General features: G+C 35.3%; 1 protein-coding gene across 8 annotated transcripts; it reads left to right on the forward strand.

Moving 5' to 3' along the window:
• Positions 1–4,340: 4,340 nt before the first annotated feature.
• Positions 4,341–24,500, forward strand: LOC128176067 (sodium-dependent phosphate transporter 1-like). Of its 8 annotated transcripts, XM_052842137.1 has the most exons (17): positions 7,058–7,085; positions 7,192–7,221; positions 15,856–15,937; positions 16,059–16,257; positions 16,740–16,841; positions 17,730–17,870; positions 17,962–18,144; positions 18,243–18,362; positions 18,488–18,547; positions 18,640–18,699; positions 18,975–19,025; positions 19,188–19,295; positions 19,562–19,633; positions 19,960–20,021; positions 20,180–20,307; positions 20,690–20,875; positions 21,985–24,500. In XM_052842137.1, exons 4-17 carry the CDS (start codon positions 16,065–16,067, stop codon positions 22,220–22,222), a joined length of 1,704 nt encoding a protein of 567 aa, XP_052698097.1. In that variant the 5' UTR covers positions 7,058–7,085; positions 7,192–7,221; positions 15,856–15,937; positions 16,059–16,064; the 3' UTR covers positions 22,223–24,500. The 8 variants fall into 8 exon arrangements, with proteins under 8 accessions (XP_052698120.1, XP_052698136.1, XP_052698078.1 ...); XM_052842160.1 differs by lacking the exons at positions 7,058–7,085; positions 7,192–7,221 and adding an exon at positions 4,341–4,475; XM_052842118.1 differs by lacking the exon at positions 7,192–7,221 and having other exon boundaries at positions 7,007–7,085.
• The last annotated feature ends 215 nt before the right edge of the window (positions 24,501–24,715 follow it).

The following is a 24,715-nucleotide window of genomic DNA, read 5'->3' on the forward strand; positions in this document are numbered from 1 at the left end:
TGATGATTAATGCGGGTTATGAAGGTAGCAATCATTGCAGAAAAAATTAACCTAAACCGCTAATGCGGGTAATGTATTTTTCTGCAATGTCGCCACTCTCACATATCGCATGAATCACCAAAGAAAGCATTTCATTTTATTGCTTAAATGAACGCTCTTAGTCAGGGATATGAAATATACATGGAACATCCGTATTTTTTAATAACATGTTATTTAGTTCGTTTCCGGAACTAAAAATATAGTTCTAGAAACTTTGTACAGAAAAATATATTAATGAGTATATATGATTTATTTATTATTTTTCTTAAGTACATATCAAATTAGTATGCAAGTTTATACGTTTCATCTTACAATAACAAATACACCTAGAACGATCGATGACTTCTGTATTTGTGAACTCCGCAGATTTCCAATGCAAACAAAGGGAAATATACACTGAATGTAAAAAATTTTAAAATGCGATTAGATAGGGGTAATGTTTTTTATTATAAGATAAATATGTGGCGTCGGAGAGAGAGAGAGAGAGAGAGAGAGAGAGAGAGAGAGAGAGAGTTCAGTTCTAATGCACTGTTCGATTTTGACCCTGAACTTTTTCTGTAAAATACACAGTGATGAAGAAATTCGGACACCGGCCCACCTATATAACTTGTGACAGGCTTAGAGAATATTGATCCACTAGTTGATGTTGTTTTTATTACGGAGGGATGCCATCTCGGGTTTCAATTGTTTTGCTTCGCCGGTTGTGGTGTATGTTTGATGTAGGGCTGTATCTAGCGCGGAGCTCGAGGGTACCACCTCACGTGCTGCTCGCGCTCCTCACCACTGAAGAGTTGACGGGTAACCACCTATCTCCTCACGATGAGGGCATGTCATTCTCCCACAGGGTCAAGACTTGTTCTGATGCAGTGTTGGGAATGGTTCAGTATATTTGACGAGCAATCAAACAGTCATCGATATGATTTTTTAATGAGAGAAAGTACTCTCAGGACTTGGTGACTCATATTTTTGTGATTAAAACCTTTTTCTTCCGATTTTTTTTTCTATCCGGGAATCAATGATAAAACAGTAGACAAGAGAAAATGAAAATAGTACTTAATAGTCAACCTCACTAATCCCATTACAAGATAAGTCTTTATGAATTAAGTGATCCGTACGGGAACATTGTGAGCTGAACAATTTTTAAAAGAATTTAAACTTCTTCTCTAATTTAGATTCTTTAATTCTTATTTTTGAATGTAGAACCATTTTAACAAGACCTTGGACTTTGGATAGTTGTGTCAAACAGCAATGTGACGTAGGCCTGTCTGTTTCATTAGTGGTCATAGCTTGCCACTCAGCCATGGCTGTTTGAAATCGACAGGATTTGTCTGGCTTTTGAGCTAAAACTACGCAATCGGTGCATATTTCACTTGATACCGCCTCATTTTTAACTTTTTTGACGCAAGAAATAGATAGCTACGTCCTACCGAAAGTCCAAGGTCTTGTTAATATGGTTCTAACACATAAAAACGTATTAAAACTATATAAGTCCAAGAAATGAATTAGTTGTCGCCGTAAGAATCTTCTAATTTTTTTAAAAAACTGTTACAGATTCTCCGTTTTGCTTTTTTTTTTTTAAATGTCAGTTTTTTTTTTGTTTTTGCTGCTTATTTGCGCGGATTATTATTTCTTGGTCGACTGAAAAGAAAGACAATTTACACAAGAGAGTTAGCACGAACTCAGACTCAGACTTTCAAGTAGACGTTGGCGACGGCGACATTCACGTAAAAAGAAAATTGGCTGTTCCTTCTGTGTAACGTTTTTATTGACAATAACAATTTATTCTTTAACTTGCTTTTAATGACCGAGTTTTTCCAAAAGAAAAATCCGGTTATTGAAATGATGAAAATGGCGGGGGGTCGGCTGCCAAAAGGCTATCCCTATTGTACGGATAACGCCTCCTATAGTTTTCAAGATAGGAAGTTGATGTTTTTCAGACCAGTATAAGATGTATTAGAGATATGCATATTATTTGTATATTAATTATTATTCATTTATGAAGAAAAAAACGGCTGTTGAACATTGTCATTTTCTCGCAGAATATTGCATTTTGATTACCCCTATTGTACGGATAACTCCTTCTACAGTTTCCAATTAAGATAGGAAGTTGTTGTTTTGCAGATCGATAGTAGGCCTACATATATCAGAGATGTGCATATTACTTGGATTTAGAATTCTTATAATTTATGAAAAAATACCAGCTATTGAACTTAGTCATTTTCTCGCAGAAAATTCCATATAGAGTACACTATTTCTCTGGTATCAATTCAAAGTTGAGAAATGGATTATGGATACTGTTCACACAAAAGAAAACCCGGTTTGCTGTCACATAGACAGCTTTCTCTTGTTGATAATTCATTAAAAATTCCCATTCAAATGTAAATATACATCAGGTGGTTGTTTGATGTCTACATCTATATTACACGCGGTTGTAAAAAGACTCCGATTTTAAAACAGAAAGTAAGTCTTTTTCTCTTTTTAGAAAGGATGACTGTTTTCTCACATTTAATGACATACCACTCAACCGCTAGATTATTGGATAATTGGACATAGAAGACTAAAACCGTCTTGTCTTTGTAGGTCATATAAGACAGGAGACAGTCTTGTCTGTGTTTAGCTTTGTCTTTCCTCTAATGCTCCATTTGATTGCAGTTTTAGATATGTAGTGATGCCTTGACTCTAGTAGGTCCCACAGAGGCAGCCCTGGGGTGTATAGTAGTGTTAGATATAGTACATGTACGTCTTACAGGAGCAGTACTGTCGTTCGTTTAGTACATCCTAGCTACAAGAGCAGTCTCAAAGTTTCACTGTGTCATATCTCTAATAAATCCAATAGAAAACAGTCGAATGTGTGTTTGACATTTTCTTACTCCCAATGGGTGCTGTAGTAGACAGTCTTCTTTAAATGTCTAGAATGTTCTTATGGATGTTTTAATGCGTTGTCAAAATTTGAAAGTCATATATAGAGTTACGAGTGAGTTACAGGGGTTAGAATTCTTTTTTTGTAAACAAAGCTCGAGTCCTGTTATTGTTTACATATGTGTTGTATTGGTATAAGTTTCAATCTTATGTTGGGTTTTGTTGTTGATAAAATTATTTATAAACACATTGAATCAGTTTATCTTGTTTGCCACAAGTTATTTTGTTAAAGAAATGGTAATTTCTTTACATTATTTGTAAATATAAGGCTCGAGCCTTGTTTACGTAACGACGACTCCTTACCTCCTATCTCGCTCTTAATTTGACTTCAAACATTCAAAATTTGCTTAATCGTTCAAAATATACAAGTAAACCATTTTATACTTAAAAAAAGAGTGCACCTCAAATCATGTCTACAAATGTTTATCCCTTTAATGCGCCCTTCAGGGGGTGGCGGTAGATGTATGACGTAGTTAGCATGAGTACAGATCATACCTTCTTCTTTAGGTAGCTACAATAATATCTTTGAAAACGTCACCTTAAAATTTGGAGGGTTTTTGGTCTACCATGTCTACTGCAGTTGTTGTTTTTTCTTTAGTTTTTTACATTATTCCATGTAGATATTATTCTCCATGTACTGCATCAACACCGGTTTTTATTTCAAAGGGAAAAATATATAAATTACACAATAAATTTGTTGATTCATTTCAGACGACTATAAACAATATTTGATAGTTCAATTTCAACAAGCTAACACCGCCTATTGGAGGACAGTTTAGACTTCTGCTTTCTAGTAATGATCATACACGGTGTAAGTGTACAGAACGGAAACATGTACAATGTGCTGTACAGTGTACTTGTATGTATGTATTGTTAATTGTTCTTGTTATAGATGTTGACAGTGTCATGTTCTGTTCTGAAAAGTGACTTTTCACAGCCATGTCCATGATACATGTATTTGAACATATAGTCACATATAAAAAGAGGGAGCATGGTACATTGTATTTTGTTTTCGGAACTGTTCATTCATACCATTAACCCAAAATAAGACTTCTTTAAATTTGATTTGTGTGTACTCGCTAAGATGTCGAGCGTTGGTGTGGGTTTGATTGAATATAGATGGAATATTTGATCACCTGCTGAAACCGGTACTATCTACGATCGAGGAAACCATCAATAATAAATACTAGTCAGACGTGTCGCCCGGGCTGTGATGATCGGCAATCCCGGTTTTATAAATTACGAGTCTAGCTGTCCTCTGGTTGAGTCCGATCGGAATCGGTTCCGGGCCGGACCCCTTCTTTCCAGTGAGTAGTGCTCGCGGACTCTCCCTTTCTCCGATTAATCTCGCTTTTCTCCGCTTCAGAGTGCGGAATATATCGATATCGACTGAATAGTGCCCATTGTTCATCTTATATTGGGACTTGGTGCAAAAGTGTTGACATTTCGCCACGAAACACTAAGGCTTCCTGTTGCTTCGGTGTCTTGACCAGCGGAGAGTACACAAACCCAAACTGGTAAGTAAAGATGATTGCCACAGGGCATTTTCACCTCGCACTGTTTAAACAGCTTCTGCTTGTTGTGTAAACAGCGTCTGATCCTGTGGGGTGTTTTTTTGGATGCCAATGTTTATATGGCGGGTAAAGAAAAAAAACCACACACAACATATATCCGGTAAATCTATGAGCTGGAAGCGTTATTGAGCGATATATTTTTGGTATTAGTTTTTAAGTTATCCCAATGACATCTAGACTTTGTTCTTTCATGTAGAGAGAATGGGGAGAGACACTAGAGTATGCACCGTCTATGGATCTGTACTCTGCCCCCTGGGTGGAGTTTGGGGTTGTACGTGCTTCCATGCATGCATCATTTTACTATAACACTACAACAAAAATAATTGAAGTCTTCTTGTAAAAATATAGGACCTCTCTCTCTCTCTCTCTCTCTCTCTCTCTCTCTCTCTGACAGTCAATGTTCTTTACTTTGATATGGGGGGGGGGGGGTCGAGATACCCGTATGAAGAGATGAGGTTACGAACATTGACCGTGATTAAAAAGCAATGCTACAATCAGACTACTATACACTTGAAATGAATGACTTGGTGGCGAATACCAGATTCAACTCTGGCCCATAAAGTTGTTTTGACAATTTTGGATTCAGGTTAGCAGTAATAAAACTTTATTTTATTCTGACTTGCTGGCTCTATTATTTCTGAACCTGGACGTCATAAGCAGAGTTGCTGTGTGTCAGGAATAATTTATATCTTTTTAGACGACATATAGGTGTCTTAGAACGTCTATGATTAATCCCCCCATCTTCAGAGTTAAGCTTGGGTTATACTAGGAGACATTCATTGTTTGAGGGGGAGGGGGTCGTCAGTGTTTGAGTGATGACGTGGAACGGGTACGCTTGCAGTGACCGGACGGTCATTGACGGGAGTCTGCGACAGAACCAACGCGCTGAGACAGTGGTCGTGTAGAACATTCAATTTCCCCATCCAAGCCTGAAAGGCTTACAAAGTAAAGTGAACGCATGGCGAATGTAGGACAACAATCTTGTTAATATCAATGAAAGGTAATAAAAATGAATTAATATAACATAACCTCGAAAGTTGAAAAATTCAACTGATAACCACTTTATTTTCATTCCCAGTGGCTTTTTCTCTTTATAGACATACATGTATGCCCTAAAGTGGAATCGTAATGAACTTATTTAACTGCAAGAAATTTTCAAATGATTATAAACCCGAAGCTTGTAGGTGTGTGCTTTGTCAAAAAGAATAGAGATGTTGGAGACAATTGTTCCGGCAGTCACAGCGCCGTCTGTCATGGGTTTTTCTCTGTATGATCAATTGAGAACTCTATATCAAAATAAGGAATTTGAAAGGAAACAACAACATGCAGTTCTGTTTTAGCCAAGATTTACATCAGTGTTTGTGTGTAAGATCGTCTTCTATCGATTTTGTGTGAGAAAGGTGCGCTAAAGACATCAGACTGGGAGATCAGACACTGCAGTAGGCTGTGCAGGAAACTCTGTGCATGGTTTCATTAGAATGAGAAACTCGGACAGAGACATCACTTTTTATCAAGGATGCTGCAATGGATATTTCAAGTTTGACTTGTTGACAAATTTTGATCAACAAAGATCTTCTGCGCATTAGAAATAATCTTTTGTAAAATAAAAACAAAAATTGTATTTTTCATAAGATTTTAAGGAGATGAACATTTTTTGGATAACATATTGTAAGAATTTATACAATTCATTGTCCTAACTTAAATGATGAAAGTCAATAAGGCTTTTATATTGGGGTTCGACCCAACAAATCGTTTGAATTCTTTGTGCTTATTCATATCTATAACATCAGTTGTACATTGACTGCTACACGAAATCTTTGGAAGGAAGGATGTCAGTGCATTACATGTATATTCTTAAGTCCAAAAGCAGTAATAGTATATATTTTCTTTTTAAAATGACATCAGTGTTATTTGCTGTTATAATATTTATAAGCGTTATGATGTCAATAACTTATCCGTGGGACATGACCAAATGGGTGTAAAATGTAATTATTTTAATACTCCTAGGTCGAAAATATTTCATAGCTCAAAATTTTATTGATATCAGAAAAAAAAAAGTGTTTATAAGATTTGAAATTCTCCTATTCAAATATCAGAATTCTATTCATTGAGAGAAATTGGTATGGAATTTAAAGGTAGTAATTTTATTTTATTTTCGAAAAGCCAATGCTGTACACGTATATTTTCTTCATACTATCAAGAGATATCTTTCTATTTCAATTTTTTCCTCAAATTGTGTTGCATAAACGCCTCCAGACTGCTATTGTTCTGTGTTTTCATTGACGGAGATTTTTGGGGCGTGAATACCTACTCTACCCTCCCCCCTCCTCCTCTGGTCCCATCGGAGGTCCAGGTACACGGTATGTTTTCACTCTACAAACACCTTGTCTGTCAATCAGTATTGGGTATCACTAGTCACCCAAGACTGCCGGCAGCGTTCATTGGCTACCCTTTGCCTCCGGGTGCATATAAATAAACGCAACTTCTAAATTCGATCTCACTAAATTTGTGAACCTCGATTTTTATGTACATCCGGTCTCCTTCCGTCGATCAGTAAGTGCTTACGTATTCATTTTGATTTAATCAATTTGATTTTTTAAAAATTCTCTTAGATTTTGTTTTAAGGTATCTCACTATACATCAAAACTTACTTTTTTAGACACTACGTCCCAAGATAGAGATCTAAATGGTTTGTTAAATTATGTTTATTAATCAATTTGGTTGAGAATCATCATACGTGTAGCTTAGTGGTTAAAGTATCGGGTTTGTGAACCGTAGATTACGAGATCGAAACCGACTGGGGGGGGGGGGGGGGGGGGGGGGGTTATTGATATTTACTGAATCATTTTTGCAAAATCATTTTTTTTTTCATTCAAAATTGCATATTTTCCCGCCTATTTGACTTTAATACTTATTATTCCTAATGCTATATTTCATATTCAAAGAATTTTTGCTGATTAGAGAAACTTTTTCAAGGTGTAGTGAGTCACCTTAAAAGATATAATTACACTTATCGATTCTCGTCTTTATCTTCACTTTAACATTAAGCATTAAAATGATCAAAGCGCTAGCTAGTACTCGTAATTGTGTGCATGCTTAAAAAGAGTACATGCAATAAAAATAAAATATTGATTCTACGGTGAGGTTAGAGCAGGAGCACTGATCAATTTGGGGTGAGGGGTAGAAGTACAGGATATTGTGTAACACGACAAGTTTACCGATCACAAGTACTCTTATTGTTGAACGTCTTTTCGAGCACATTTCGAGTTGTTTGAAGCATTCAATGGCAGCACATGACCCGTTTTAATAAATTGTGACAAGTTTGTTGTAATCGTTGGTTCATCAAATTGATAGTGACTATTTCCCTTACGAGTAGCTACATGTATGTTATATAATGTATACTTTATGAACCGGATATTTTTATACTGTGTGATAGAAACAGGCCATAATACGCATTTAATAACAAGAAAGAGGGAAGAGTTGTACTCCATTCCGGCTGATATACTACATGTGATTTGACATTAGTATTCTTAGGAAATGGTAAGGATTCTTTTGCTCTTATTTTGGCTTGGTAGTTACTTATCTATTTTATAAATAGGTGATCGCAGTAAAAATGGTAGAGACCGTTTAAATCAAAACGATTAGCTACATGAAATAAAAAACGGTTTCGGAAAATATTTCCCGAGGGAGGGATCCGAAGGGATAATTTGGTTTTCCAGGTATGGTAGGGGGTCCTAGGCCCATTTTCTGGTATTCCACTATGAACTTCACTTTACAAAAATAATTTTCAGGGGTCGGCGGTCCGACCCCCCCCCCTTCCCCAAGATCCGCGCGTACGAAAATATTCTTGCAACGTTTACGGATTCCAGCTTTAGCTTGTATCGGCGTCACTTATGGCGAAACTTGCGCATGTTGTGTATTCTTAAAAGGAAAAACCAATTTAAACTCCGTCTATGTACTCATTCGTGGACACGACTGTTTAGATTTAGATTTTTTTCTTCCTGATTCATAAAAAATGCCGTCATACGTATTAATAAAGGAATCATTAGTGCACACCGTTTGATTTCACTCGTGATGTGGGGTTTCAGCAGTTGTGTACACATCAGTGTTCGTATTAATTTTTATGACTTCACTGCACACGGAGCACCTTACTAGTCTTATATAAATAAACACGGGACTAAACGCCAGGGTATTAGTACCAGTATGTATATCATTATTACTATTATATTGAACGACTATGGTCAGCATCGGAACTGGGTGGCGGGGGCAAGGCATGGGAGCCAGGGGCAGTGGATGTCTTTTTGCTTAAAAATATCTTACATGAGTTAACATCTGGGGTATGATGAGGCTTAGCCCTTCTTTTTTCTTAATCCAAATTTAGTACGCGCCATATCCCGGGGTCTTTTTTGCTTCCTTCTTCGATCAGCTTTAGATATCTAATCTTTATTTTGGTGATCAAAAAAGTACTCCTCTGACTGGTGGAGGAGTTTGCGATACCTTAATAAACGTAATTTTCACTCCCGACGGTATTATTATTAGTTTTGGTGACCATTTTTAGTTGCCTGTCTTAATACAAAAGAATCTATATTTTCATTGGATTGAGTCACAAGTTGGATGAAAAACTTTTGCATCAATGAGCAACGCAAATTTCCAGTTTTTATCTAGTTTTCTTCTTGTATCTGCAAAAAGAGATGAGAATCATCTCGTTCAGTAAATTACAACCAAATGATGTAATGGTTCATTCGATGAGCGCGCACACGGTTGATAGAACTGCTTGAGGAGACTGGGTGGTCAATAAGTTATATATCAGATTTACCCTGAAATGTATTAAGATATGATCTGCCAATTGTTATAAAGTATTATCTAGCAAAGAAACAATCCATAAAAATTTTGGTTTTCAATTTGAGTATTTTCCTATATACATGTATCTTTATTCAGAGCCCTTCTTCTAAAGGAGGTCAATACACTCTAGTAATGACGACCACCCCCCCCCAATCCCTCGTCAGGTTGCACTCCACTGTTAATTTTTGTTTTATATTTTTACCAAATAACGCAACTTGAGATGTGAGTAATGAGTTTTAAACTTTTGGAAAATCCCTCTCTACAACTTTTAAAACAGTAGTTCTCATCGATTTTGTAGCAAAAACCACACAGACATCCACAAAGGCACGAGAGTTTGTTTACATCAAACTTACACATTTGCTTGAAAACCAAGTCCGAGCCCCCCCCCGTCGATACAATTGGCATCAAAAATTCAAGTGATCTCGTATATTTACAAAAGCTGGAAAACCGGACATGTTTTTCAACTAATCAAAAATACAGCCCCTGTCACTGGCGGAAATATCCTAAAAACAAGGGGGGTCTAAGATAATTATGCCTTAGCCATGTTTTGACTTGAACCTTCGCAAAATAAAGGACATTGCCCTTTGGTGACGTAATGTCTTTTAAAATGAACAATTAATTAAATACCATCAGCATTAACGCAATAGGTTTAAACATTGGCTTTTGTCATATATTTCACGACTTTGAAAAAGATGGAGCGTTATCCCAATTTTTATCACTACAAAGACATTAAAAATGAATGGTCATTTTAACAGTGTTTTTATTTTTTTTAATCGAATAGACTGTCATCACCAGTGAAATATCTATGTACATATAATAACATTCTATCTTAATCTAAGATCTAAGTGTGACAATGATGATCTGAATGAACTTTAGTTAAACTTAACTGGCCTGTCGTAAATAAGGTGACACAGATTTCCCTATGGACTTCGGAATGTCTACATTGACCTTGCCCCCAAATCTGAAACCAATTATTCTGTGGACAACTTATACACTATAATAGTGTGTTTTTGAACAAACAAAAAACAATCACAAATTAACATGCATTTAGACATCGCATGGCCTACTGAGGCTATAATTTTCAAACATTTATTACAATCGCCTAAGCGGAAACGTCATTATAAATGCAGAATTTATACACGGGTTCAGTATTTCACGTGTATAATCATTCTTATATTAATATGTTTTGGGTTTTTTTTTTCAAATGGGAAACTCGGTTATCTTATCTATTTAGGTAACACAACATTGCAGAAAGAGTGCCGAGAAAGATAAATTTGGTTAAGCTATATTTGGCTTGATTATAATCTTATGTCCACTGAAATGTTCAATTTTGGAAAAAAGGGTAAGATAAGAAATTCTGGCTCCATAACAAAACTAGTACAACCGCGCGCATGCTCCGTGACATTCTGGCTTGATACTGTTTATGTAATTACATTTTATTCACATACATTGCAAATCACACAAAGTGTTAAAATATTAATACGAAAGATGTTTAATAAGTAACGTCAATGATCTCTTGATATCAAATAAACCATTATAAAAACGGCTTATATGCATAAAAAAGCGGGGTTCCACATATTTCAAGAAATGTCAACCTGCCTGCTGTTAATATAATTAATCCAATTCAATGTATTCATATATTGAATAAAATACTTCTTAAATTAAATGTTAACTGTATGACATTGTAAAATATAATGTATATATAACAAATATAGGGCTATATGAGTGTTTTTAAGAACTTGTTTCCAATTCTTTTGACATCTTTACAGGCAATAAAATATGTTCAACTAAATTTCAAGACCCCCCCCCCCCCCAAAAAAAAAAGAAAGAAAGAATCCCCCTAAAAGTTGGGTTATTATCCACACGTCAATTCTCTCTTTTGTGATCACGGTTTGACTCTTCTGCAACCCCTTCCTTCCCGCCCGAGGATGGATAAACAACCACCTAACTTCCAAAAAGTCTCTCTCTCTCTCTCTCTCTCTCTCTCTCTCTCTCTCTCTCTCTCTCTCCAAGGAACCTAACCAAACTCTCTTTATTTCTTTTCTTTTTTTCTTACTCCCCCTGATACTCTCTAATTGGTGATCAAATCAAGCTGATAAAAGTCAGCCATATCTAATGTACGAGATACTTGTATTAATACACCTATGAATAAGTATCTGTAGCAATATTGTTGAGAGTACTGCAGATGATTTAGAAGGAAAAAAATCTAGCATATTTTTATCATATATATATGTGAAAACAATAGAATATGCAAATTAACCCCAACATTTTATCCACTCGTGCTACACTCATGATGTACATTTTTTCATTCATTAAAACCGATGTCGTTTGTCGTATCTGTCGCACATGCGTCCTGTCGCCATATCTGTCTCACCTTATCCAGGTAGGCTTGTGTGTAATATATCATATATACTCACAAATAGCTTTACACCTTTTGATTTGTAAAAAAAAAAAATGGATATTTTTTTCATAATCAAGTTTGGTAAAAATAAAAATAAATTCAGCTGATAGATGTTTTTAATTCGGTTAGATGTGTAGATCGATTAGCCGATAAATATATTTTTTTTAATAATCATATGTTGATGATATTGTGAGAAATGTAAACAAGAGAATGCCAGGGCCTTATTTTTGTTACTGATATTCTCTTTGATAAGCCTCCGTGTGTTTACGTAATTTGATTTTAGAACAATATAATTAAGAATGTGCAAATCATTCAAATCGATAAAATTTCAATTTCAATGAGAAGCCCTTTACCGCTCACTATAATTAAAGAATTAAGCACGAAATTCTATTTATCTTTGGTACATTGTAACGAAACGTATCCAATTTACTTAAATAATTAATGTTGTTATCCTTTGTCTTGAAAAAATAATATACACAAATTTGTAGGTAAAAACTCTATCCTTGTTCGAAAAAATATGATTAAATATTTGCCTTCACAACGAGTCCAACAATATACCGTGTGTACGAAGCCGTACCCGCGCAGGTGTTATTTGCGCAAGTATAAAATATATTATGATATTACTTGTCTTAAGAAAACAGTTTGCGTCAAGCGCATATTGTGTAAACAGTTGGATACTCTCTGAAACTAGTGTATATGAATACCTTTTCATTGATTTATGAATTTGTGTATTTGTTTTTTCTACAATATCCATTTACTCAAGAGTAATAGTATGATGCACATCCCGCATTCCCGGGTACAGATGCGGCAAAGTACTATACTCACACCAATGCGCCCTATATTCTTTCACATTGATTGAAAAAGATTTAAGCTTTTCTTTTGTAGTTTGACGTTCTACGATACCTATTTTCCATACGCCCGATATTTCTTCCCTTCTTATTGATATGCATTCTGAAAGCTTTTCTGACGTAGTTTATCAATTTGCTATTCAAGTAAAGGTCCCGCATTAGATATGAAGATCATGAGGCATATTACATACAGACCAATTAAAGTGGCATGGGCATTTTAATTCTGCTGTCTAGGTAGTTGCGAGATTGCATTTAACTCTTTTTAAAAACCATTTAATGCACTAATTGAACGCTCTTCTGAATTTTAAGAAGGAAAACAGCTTGATGAATGAACACTCTGTCTAGGAAAGCTGCGTTTTCATGCAGTGTTTTTGCATATAGGACACAACTGACATAAATTTCTAGCTGTAGGCCTAATTTATGTGGGACCTTTCTAACTCGGGACCATCTCCCTGGATTTGCCCGGGGGTGATAATTTTGTAACAAGAATGGACTTCTTCATCTGTCAACTTTCTAGAATTACCATAAAAAATGGAATTTATGTTAATTCGCCATGTTGAAGAATGCTGTGTTCAATGTATTCCTTATCCTACTACACTGTTAATCTACCGCCAGATGCTCAACGAACCGCGAGTCTAATTTGTCTTTTAAAAGGGATAAAACAAAACCACCCCCTTAATTATTTTTTTTACACCGAAATATCTTTAAACTTGGCACAATTTCGTATTCATTTCCGTAAAATAAGATAAATCAACACTAAACTCCATTAATCTCCACATATGTTCATCCCATGTTTATTTTAGATATGTGACTGTGTCGAATGACACTAAACATGTTGAGTTCGAATTGAAATTGAATTGTTTGACAAGGTATAATTTGTTTAGTTATTATGGAATTACCAACAGAACAAATTATGTCATCGAACAAATACGACAAACAGTTGATGTTACAGAATTCAGATATGTACATGTATCCAAATTCATTACCATCCCAATAATTTGGAGTATAAAATGAGAGAGAGAGAGAGAGAGAGAGAGAGAGAGATCTAGAGAGGAGAGAGAGTTTTGGTTGGATCTCTGACTGCGCACAATATTAAACCGATCCTTAATTTCTTAAATGATTTCATAGCAGATTTTCGGATTAATCTTGGCTAATCCACTGACGAAATAGTGTTTCTTCATTTTCGCAATACACACAAAGAAAACCTTTGTGTCACGTAAAGGTCGCCGTTACGACTGGGCGACCAGACCTAATCAAGATTAAAATTAATATAATAAAAAAAGCAGCGGCACAGTGTAGAAAGAGTGTAAGATAGAAACAGTAGGGACGGACCAAGGTGAATTTTGATGCCCCCCCCCCAAAAAAAAAATGTTTTAAAAAAAAACCCCACAAATTCCAAACCTAGACTAGCAAATCAATTTTTAAAAATGTAAACTCAGTTTCGATTATAAGCTTCTGTATAATATTATTGATAAATAAATTACAATATATAGTAATTAAATAGGCACTTGTAATCTTGCATGGTGTTCATATAAAACCTCTAATACTATGTACTATATTACTATTATGATGGAGAAAACTAAGGAAATGAATCCCCCATTCATACCCCATTCATCAAAGGCATATTTACATCTATTGACTTTTCATTAGTGTGTTTTTCAAATACATTCTCTAAAATTTGTAAAACATGTCTAAAAATTTAATCAAATGATATCGATATACGTCTGTTCGGTTTCAACCGTAAAAGAAAATTAAATTTCAAATAATAAAAGGATTTACTTTATCATTTACATTTACTGTATATTATTTTAATTCATATTTACACTATCCTAGTGATTAATCATGATAATTTTTTAAAAAATGGCTCTTTTTTTTCAATCCGCCTTTAGCTGGTTTAGATTGTTTATTGGATACAAGGTTCATTCATTTATATTCGCGCATGCGTATAGACAGAACAACTTTAAGCCGGTTGGTACCGTTGTACGGGGTTTGTTCACTCAGAGACTGTGTTCTTTACTGGAAATATTACATTATCGGTATCCAGGTAAGATATTTCTCTGCTGATGATATCTAGGTCATGTTTACAGCTCGGTAGTATGTCATTCATAAAGTAAAATCTTATCTTTCAGTGTGACCTTTATAGTAAGTCTATAGTAAAAACCACGTGGACTAAGAGGTCCCTAATTTTTCGTCTGCTGGTCCATGTCATGTTTTATGTAACTTCTGAAAACTGTTACATCAGTGTCAGGATTTTTGTCGAATTATTGATAAAGTTTGTCTTTATGCCCAGCGTTTTGTGGTCCGTTCAAATTTATAGACTTTTACAAACGAAACATGACAGGGAATGTACCGACAAAGGCAAACAGCTTTCATGTTTTATCTACATCATGTGAAGTGGAAAATGCTTTAAATTTCATGAATATCAATATAGTTTTCACATTCAGGCATATGGATCAAAATATTTGTAGACTTGTCAATTTGTTGGTCTTGAAAAATAAGATGATTAGTACTCTGCAGTGGAATATCCTATGATCATGAGTGAAACATGAACAGGATAATTTTCTGATTGGCTGACCTCATCTGGCGCGTGTGAATTCGCGCGCGTCATTTGGCGCAATGTTAAAACGGGCACTCGGTCAAAGATTTGCCGCTCTGGGTATGTTGGTAGCAGAAATGTTTAAAACCTTAATTTATTTGGATGTCAAGATTTTTAATATAAGTAATAAAAATTATTTAGGTATTGCATGGAACTTATATGTAGTAAAATAAAATCTACCGGTAGTTAGATTCATAGGTATAATATTTCCTGTTTATGAAAATTGAATTAAATTATGATTAGCTATAGATGTTTATATCACTTTTTTAGAAAGTTGACGAAAAATCTATGTTTTCAAAACTTGAGATTTAAAAACTATAGCAGTATATTTTTAATTGATTTCATAATTTTAATTTTAAAAAAAAATTGAATTTGAGCTCCAGTAATAGGTAGTAAACGAAATAATTCATTTTACTTGTATTATTAGCAATTATAACAGCAATGATATGTGAAATCCTCAGATGCTCCTGTCATTAGAAGTAATACATGTAGGTCAAATGAGGAAATAAATGACTTTTCCATTCAAGGAGTTTTTTAACATGATGAAAAGAAAAAGGAGGTAAAGCAAGTTATACATATATTGGTAAAGATAAATGATTGGTTTATCAGTTTATCAAAATTTTGTTTTCATTTCAGGTATAATCATCAGCAAGTCCACAGTTAACGGCAGTCACCTGACAAAGTTTATCCCTAGCAAAACAGGGTATCACAAAAAAAGGTTTGTAGGTCGTGTTATTTACAAGTTACATAGTGAATAAGCTAACTAAGATGTTATATTAAGTAGATTTACAAATAGTCTTGGTTTCCACTTTCTTACATTTATTTTTACCTGTGGACAGGCGAGAATGGCGTCTATACCTGATGAATACCTGTGGATGGTAATTGTTGGCTTCATCATAGCCTTTATTCTGTCCTTTGCCATCGGAGCAAACGATGTGGCCAATTCTTTTGGGACATCAGTGGGGGCGAAAGTCCTGACCCTGAGGCAAGCTTGTATCCTGGGCAGTATATTTGAGCTTCTAGGGGCCCTGCTTATTGGTGAGTGTGTGAAGATGTAATCATGTATTCCATTAAAGAAAAATTTATATAGATACTGCTGGTAACTTTTTGATATATCTTGTATTTAATGGAGGTTGTGAAAGCTACACACACACACACCATGCTGTGAATTAATTCAATAAAAGTCGGCCTGTTATTCAATAAACTATTGTTTAAATAGCAAAGCAAAGAATTCTCAAATCAAGACCATGACAAAACATATAGATAATTTCAGCACAGCTGGGAGATTAGATATTATTTTTCCTTTTGACATCTATCGATTTTTGTCTGCCATTACTTTAATAGTGATACATGTTAAGTCACATAAAGATTTGTTTTAATGAACATGGAAACGTTTTAAACGAACTAGATCAAGTTTAAAGTTATATGATTAAAAAGATATTTCATTTTTCAATAGTTGTTGAAAGGATCTAAATACAAGTCAAGATGTATAATGTCTATAATTGGTTTCATCATTATAGGTTATCGAGTATCGGATACGATACGGAAAGGAATCATCGATGTAGAACTATATAACGGGACAGAGAGTACTTTGATGGTCGGAAATGTAGCCGCCCTGACAGGTAAATTAACTGTGCCACTCTTATCGTCAGGGCATCCATCTCATTATCTTCCCACACTCAAAAACTCTAAATAATCCAGACTTGTTACTAAGAGAAGGAAAAAATCCAGAGGATGACAGTATGAATTACATGTTTGTTTACAAGTGAAAAGAGTTGACAACACAGTGCTAGGAATTTTGCTGAGTTGCAAGCTAGCACACAACTGTGTGGGAGAGAGAGTGCAAGTCAGTGTTAGATTCCATCACATCTGGAGAGCATTAGCTGCAGCTGATTGTAGTTAGAAGAGCTGCTTCTCTCTCTGCTTTTATTCATCTAATCTATCTTCAACTATCTATTAATTTATTGTCACACTCCCTGTGGTTTCCGTGAAAAACAGAGCTTGTTTTTGTGTCAACCAGGGCACAGTTGGCTTGTGTACCATCTGACTCAGCCAGGCACATTGCTCTCTCTGTTCTTTATCACTACCTGATTAAATATCTGAGGATTTTCTCTGCTTGATATAATGAGCTTTCAGTGATGTAATATAAGAAACATTGTAAGTGACTTAGATTGACAAGAATAATAATGAAGCATGTCAGGGTGACATAATTATGTGTGGAACGATGTAACATGGTGGTTACATTCTCTATGGTATGTTCAATGTGTGGTTGTTTGAGTTTAATCCGAGATTCCTCTGACTCTAACCCCCGCTTTTATATTGTGACTTGCAAGTCACATTATAAAAGCGGGGGTTAGAGTCAGAGGAATCTCGGATTAGTTTGAGTTATGTGTGGGGTGAAAGAACAGGGTCTTGTGTGTGGCTGTTTGTAATATAATGTCATGAGGTGATGTCTATTTTCAGGGTCGTTTGTGGCTTATGTAATGTAACAAGGTGGTGTCTTTTTTCAGGGTCGTGTGTGTGGCTATTTGTGGCCACCTTCCTGAAGCTCCCGGTCTCCACCACCCACAGCATTGTTGGCGCCACCGTGGGATTTGCACTGGTGGCCCATGGAGTTAAAGGAATCAACTGGATGAAGATGGGCTTCATAGGTAAACTTAAAGATCTGAACAAGCTTATAAAAGCAAAAAAGGACAATTAAAATGGACAATGTTGTAACCAGTTTGCCTGATTTCTGTGTAGTGGGATCCTGGTTCATCTCTCCGGTGCTGTCTGGTTTGATCAGTGTTCTGGTTTTCCTGGCCATCAAGATTCTGGTTCTGAACCAAGAGAAGCCCCTGGAGCCTGGTCTTAAACTTCTCCCATTGTTTTATGCCCTCACCGCTGCTATCAACCTGTTCTCTGTCTTCTACAAGGGATCCGCTTGTGAGTATCGAGAGTCTTGTTCTATTCTAGGATATCCGTATTCTCATCCAGATCAGCCATCCACAGATGTTTTTACAAATCAATATCTTTGTTTCTAGTGCTCCACTTCGATCGCATTCCCCTCTATGGAGTGTTCATCATAACCTTTGGAGCGGCTATTATTGTTGGTATAGTTGTCAGGATTGCATTTGTTCCGTGGTACCGTAAAAAAATCCAAAGTAAGTATAAACCTATTTATATCAATGATGAAATCAGTGAAATCATTCTGGTGGGATGGCGATAGATACATTGTTTGCACCTAGTACTATGGTGGAATGTTTCTAAGTTTGGTATTCAATTTTAGAATATTTGGAAGAGTGCAAAGTAGAAGATACAGAAAAGGGAAAAGATGTTGAAACTTCGTGTAAGTATGAACTTACTTGTTTTGGGACAATAAGAAATAGAATCTGTGGGGGGATGAACAAGTTGTAACCCGAATCTGTTTTTATTAAACAGTGGACAATGATGACGTCTCCCGACGCCAGTTGATAGATGATGAAAATAAGGAGAATTTAGGTAAGGGCACCTGTTGTCTGAATGGGGATATCTGATTGGCTGACATGATATGCCAACTGGAATGAAAAGATAGGGCATCTGATTGGCTGAAATTGGCCACCCCAGAGTAGGTCACAGAGGTAGAATGAGGTAGTATTTATTAGAGGTAGACTTAAGATTGCTCTAACCATCACCTCTATTTCAGAAGAAGCTGTGGGTGTAAGTATAGTATACTAACCTACATTCAGCAGAAAGTAATGTAAGCCTGACTAATAATTCTTTGTATTGTTTTCCAGGAAAAAATGAGCTGGAGGTGACCCCAAGTGGAAAGAAGTTCCCAATGGGTGGTACGTACAGTGCTGTGTGATATACTACTGCTTTATGTGTTGTAGATTCCTTTACACAAAAGATTGATTGTTCTTCACCAAGAGCCAAATTGCTTCTTTTTCTGTAGACTAGCTAGTACTGTCTTGATCTTTAGAACGGACAATATTTTTATTCATTTTCAGCTAGCATAGCACTTCTAAATGAAAACCTGTTGACTCCTCCACTGCTGAACGGAAACATTTTAAAAGAAATAGACCTTGGCACTCCACAAACAAAAATCCCTAGCAATTGTAAGTCTCTGCTCCCTCCCTCTCTATAGGCTATCTATATATTGTACAGTGCTTAGACAGCAAAGATTGTTTCAATAGATTTGTGAGGTAGAAGTCAACAAGTGTGTGCTTGTTCCTTATTAGAAAAATTTGAGTTTCATATTTTATGTTAGAGCATTTCTATAATGCATTTTTACATCTTGAATTTTCATTTTAAAAGAACTTGAATAAGAATGCTTATAAAGAAAAAAAATGGGACTGTGTTGAGAGTTTCACTTTTGTTTCAGTCTCCACCCCAGAGTCTGATACTTCTTGCCATTCCTCTCAACCCCTGCTGTGTTCAAACAACTCCATCAAAGGTGAGGCCACCCCCTGGAACAATCTCTTCCTTCTACTTCTGTTTCTCCTATTTTTCGTAGATTACTAATACTTATTTTCATCCCCTTTTCTTTTCCTAGACTATCAAACTTTGGAAATCATAGGTTGGATTTTTTGTCACCCTATATTTCACTAATGACCTCTGTACAGTTTCTTGGTTCAATCCTGTTCAAACCTCCCCCTCCTATCACTGCTGTCTTAATATCATTTATTTATTGTCACTGTTGACCCAGTCCACTGATGTTTCTTGTTTTACACACGTTAATAATTTGCAGTAGATGCTTCATGCTTTTCCATTTTGTTTTAGATGAGAGTGTTAAAGAAAAAAGTAACCCTGGGGAGAGTATTGAGAGCATTGTAGATGTGAAGGTAAGCAAAATAATCAATAAACACATATAGAGATGACAGATTCATTCAAATACTATATATTCAGTGTAAGAACATCATACCTAAGGATTAATAAAGATTTTTTTCTGAAAAAAGGAGGAACTATTTTATAAGGTGTGTCCACTTCTGATGTTTTGTAGGTTGAGGATGATTTGGAGACAGGAAGGAACACTGTCAGGGATAAACCGGAGACCGTGAAACTGTTCTCCTTCCTACAGGTTCTAACCGCCGTGTTCGGATCGTTCGCTCATGGAGGCAACGACGTCAGGTAATGACCAGCTCTCTCTCTCTCTTGTTAAACAAAGCCATTAGCAAGGCCAGGATAAAATTATTGTTTGTTTTGAATTGCCTCCTGCCTCATTGATATATATCAGCTGATAAAAGTAAAAAAACAAAGAACTGTTATTATATGGAGGTATTTATTTTTTACCAAGTTTTAATTAGTTTATCTTAGCAGCAATTATAAACAAACATTTTTTAAGATGGATAATTTCATGGAAATATTTGACTGCTTAAACAGTTCTCGGAATGAAATGTAACTGTATATGATCAGATTTGTAAAGTTAAACTGTTGAACAATTTTACATGAATGGTTGTATATATTGAAGTATGCATTTTGACTGAGCAGCCATGTATTATTTTATTTTCAGCAATTCCATTGGACCTCTTGTTGCCTTGTGGATAATTGGTTCAGAGGGAAGTGCAGCTCAAAAGACACAGACCCCCATCTGGATCCTGCTCTACGGAGGGGCCGGAATCATCATTGGGCTGTGGGTATGGGGGAGAAGGGTCATCAAAACCCTGGGAGAGGATCTTGCCAAAACTACCCCCTCAAGGTAAAATGGGCAGTCTGTCAACCATCTAAAAAGTTGATAGATAAAGCTGCTTGGTCCGATTTTATATCGAATTGTGCACGTTTTTAAACGATAGTTATGCTAAGTATATGTATAATAATAGATATTGCAGTAGTTTTCCAAGTCAATTAAGCCAAATTTTAATGAAAAAAATTTTGTACAAAGTTTGTTAATAAAACAAACGATATAAAAGGTAATCAGGTTATTTCGCCTCATGCTAAAATTCACCCGACGTCAAGACGGGTATGGTTGTATTACGACTTTGACATTGCTATAAATAAATGTCATAATGTTCAGGGAAATTACAAATAAACCTGTGTACGTTTTGTTTGCTAATAATTCTAAGGTTTGCTTTGTTTACAATCGATGCATAGCATGTGGGTTGTATAACTCCAATCATTTGGGGGATGAAACCAAACGGTTCCTGCATTTTGGTTTGTTTTTTCGTTTGCCCAAAAAGAAATTATTTTTATTTACTTTGAATATTTGTAATTTTGAAAGGAGACCGATTCTGCTGGTGTAAATAGGAGAAAGTCCATAACTTTCTAAGACAAAAATATTTGATACTGTAATAACAAATAATCGGACCAAGCAGCTTTAAGTTTATAATCAGTGTAAAAGAATGTTTGAAGAACCAAGAAAGAAAATGAAATAAGAAGTGAGATTTGCAATCAATACAAAAAGAAATGACTGGATGATCAATGTTCTATGGTAGGGTATTTGAATCCCCATTGTTTGAAGCTTAGAAAGTTCTTAATGTCTATGACTGATATCACAGTTGATGCAAGTTCCCGTGGATGTTATTATGGTTACATAGTTGTTAACTTCAGTGATTTAATGTAAACCAATTTTCATTCATGAAGACTTTATACAGAGATTTTAGAGTGATAAATGGGATTGCGGAGAGTAATTATTGCGATCAAGATGTAGGTTATCTGAACAATAATACACAGAGATATTTAATGACTGGTTCCTGGCAAGAAATATTCGCAGTGTTTAAACTGTCTCAAAAAGTCGGTATACAACAACTATGAATACTATGCTCTGGGTAAGCTTCAGTTGATAATAACAAAGTTGTGTTTTGTTTTCAGTGGGTTCTGTATTGAGGTTGGTTCTGCTTTGACTGTTCTTCTGGCGTCCAACGTGGGGATCCCTATTAGCACCACCCACTGTAAGGTTGGCTCGGTGGTGTCGGTGGGGCGTGTCAGGTCCAAACAGAACGTGGACTGGAAGCTTTTCAGGAACATCATCCTTGCCTGGGTGGGGACGGTCCCCATTGCTGGCGCCATCAGTGCCCTGGCCATGTACCTCCTCATGTTCGCCGTCTGATCTGACAGGAAGTGATGGACAAGGGTATATGTGAATAAACAATAACTCTTAGGTGCTGAAATTCTCACTCGACGTGTGAGGGACTGAGGGTATAATGCGTACATTCCTGTGTTTTGGGGTCCAGCAGAAAAGGAACTCGCTGGATGAGGGTAATCTCACAGAGAGGAAGATCTGATCTGTTCATAAACGTGACAAACTGTCAATCATCCTACCTCATTCTGAAGTATAAGTATTTATATTGAACTACCTTAAAAAACACAAAAGTTAAACATCATTTCAGACACAAAATAGCTCTTGTTCAAAAAGTTTTATAGCGTATTGTTGATAAACAAAGGACCTCAAGAATTCAGCTAATATCAGTACATGTATATGTATCAGAAAGTGGACGCAAATGAAACTTATTCTTGTTGGGTAATTTTTTTAATGATTTTTCCTTTACTCTTTATTTTTGTTGTATGTGCATTACAGTATGTAAAAATCAACCAAAAACCACAACGATGCTATTGAATGTGTGAGAATATACTGATGTAATAATGAATGAAATCTAGTCCCATGCTGTAATTTATTAGTAGGTCTTTATTCGGGGTACACGTGGATGTGATTGGGGAGAGGGGATACTCCTCTCTTGGTCAGAAAAACTGCTTGGAAAGCACATTCTATGTATTACCAAAAGTATAATATGTATATCAGTAATAGTGAACAGGTAAATGTCTAACATCCCTGATTCATTTAAAAAAAAAATAGATATAAACTATAAAAACAAACAAAAAAAGAGAATTGTATTGTAAACAGAAAAAAAAACCATAAACTATTAAAAAAAAGGGAAAAATATTTAAAAAACCAAAAAAAAAACCAAAAAAAACAAAATACATGTACCGGTAGTTATAGAAAATGTTAACTTGGTAATATATAGAATGGAGTCTTTCCTTGTCATCCTTAGAAATCCTTGATTTGACTGCTGTATGTTTTTTGTTTTTGCTGCCTAATTTTTGTATACATGAAGTGTTTGTGTGTTCAAGTTAATATTGGGATACTTGTTGCGTTTTCCCCTGTTTTTAGATGTAGTTGTTCATTGTATATATCATCATCTGCATTGGGAGATGTCTGATTTACCCTGTGATCAAATCTTGTAAAAAAAAAAACCTGTTGAAAAGGCTAAGTTTGACATCCTAATAGATTGACTTTCAATCCATTACTTCATATCTGTGATAAACAAAATATTCGTAATAAAACTACATGATATTTCACCAAACCTCTATGTACCCAGTAGAAGTGTATAATTTGACAGGGTACATTCTAAACGCTCTCGCAACACAAACTTTCAGGGACGGACTGGAGAGTGAAATAGAATGTGCCAAAGTTTCTGATCTGAACTCGTTAATTTATTAATGATCATGTCACTAAAGAGGAGGAATCTTTAGGTAACACAAAATTATATTTTCAATAAGTGCATGTTTAAAACATGTTTCCCTTTTTTATAATGAGCCCTTTTTAGCTGCCATTGATGGCAAATGGTGTGTAAAAATATTTTTAATATGTATATTAAGACCCACTAATTTTGTTCACAATGAGGTTTTATATTGAAGATTTCATTGATGTGCATAATAATTAATTTCTGTGAAATTTTTCTTTACATAGACAGTTTATAAGATAAGACTGCCAACTATTTTTATTTAGAAGTGCTGAGTTTTTAAGTGCTTGGACTTCATTGAAGCCTTTACAACGATGTTCGATGTTAGCATTATGTTCTGAAATCATTGTTTTACAGCTCAGTTTGAGTGCAAATGAAGTAAGGTTAAATTGTTTGGAAATCTTTTATTTAATAAAACACATCAGTTTATATGTAAAGTGTGGTTGAAGTTCATAATAATCTCTTTTCCACACCTTGATTATTTTGCTTTAATGATATGAATTTTCCAAAAAAAAATTGGAATTTTACTAAAGTGTTTCAAAAGTGTTAACAATATCAGAAGTCTTTGTCAAAAATTAATGTAGTTATCTTTAACTAATTCATGACGTCTTTGTTTGGCAAAATATGACAGTAGTCATCTTTTGACCCAACTAGTAGTCATTAATTGGAATAAATGGCATATCTATTAGTATGAGATGATGAACTTCAAGAATTTTGCCAAATTTATATTACCACAAATGTACTAAATGAAATTTTTCTTTCTAATTGTGAATTGGATTTGTGTAAAATTCAAACTGAGATGTCAGCAATAATTTAGATAAAAACTGTGTTAAATTTTGAATAAAAAAAAATTGAAACTGCCAATAATGAGTTGAATTGTGCTTTTTGTTGTGAGAGGGGTTACTAATGAATTACAATAAAAAGATATCCTCGTATATATTCCTGATCAGTGTGACAGATAATGGGGGCTTTGGATCAAAGATGCTTCTGATTTTGTTACTTTATTGGGGGGTTACTACACCCCCCTCTCTCTTTCTCTCTCTCTCTCTCTCTCTCTCTCTCCCTCTCTCTCTCTCTCTCTC

This window comes from Crassostrea angulata, chromosome 1 (genome assembly GCF_025612915.1).
Source record: "Crassostrea angulata isolate pt1a10 chromosome 1, ASM2561291v2, whole genome shotgun sequence".
NCBI classification, from domain to species: domain Eukaryota; kingdom Metazoa; phylum Mollusca; class Bivalvia; order Ostreida; family Ostreidae; genus Magallana; species Magallana angulata.

Bases quoted from the DNA above. Each gene is read 5' to 3' on its own strand.
- LOC128176067 (XM_052842160.1), top strand. From the start codon at position 16,065: ATGGCGTCTATACCTGATGAATACCTGTGGATGGTAATTGTTGGCTTC. The intron at 19,026-19,187 runs GTACGTACAGTG...ATTCATTTTCAG, and splicing joins AAAGAAGTTCCCAATGGGTG to CTAGCATAGCACTTCTAAAT. The intron at 20,308-20,689 runs GTAATGACCAGC...TTTTATTTTCAG, and splicing joins CATGGAGGCAACGACGTCAG to CAATTCCATTGGACCTCTTG.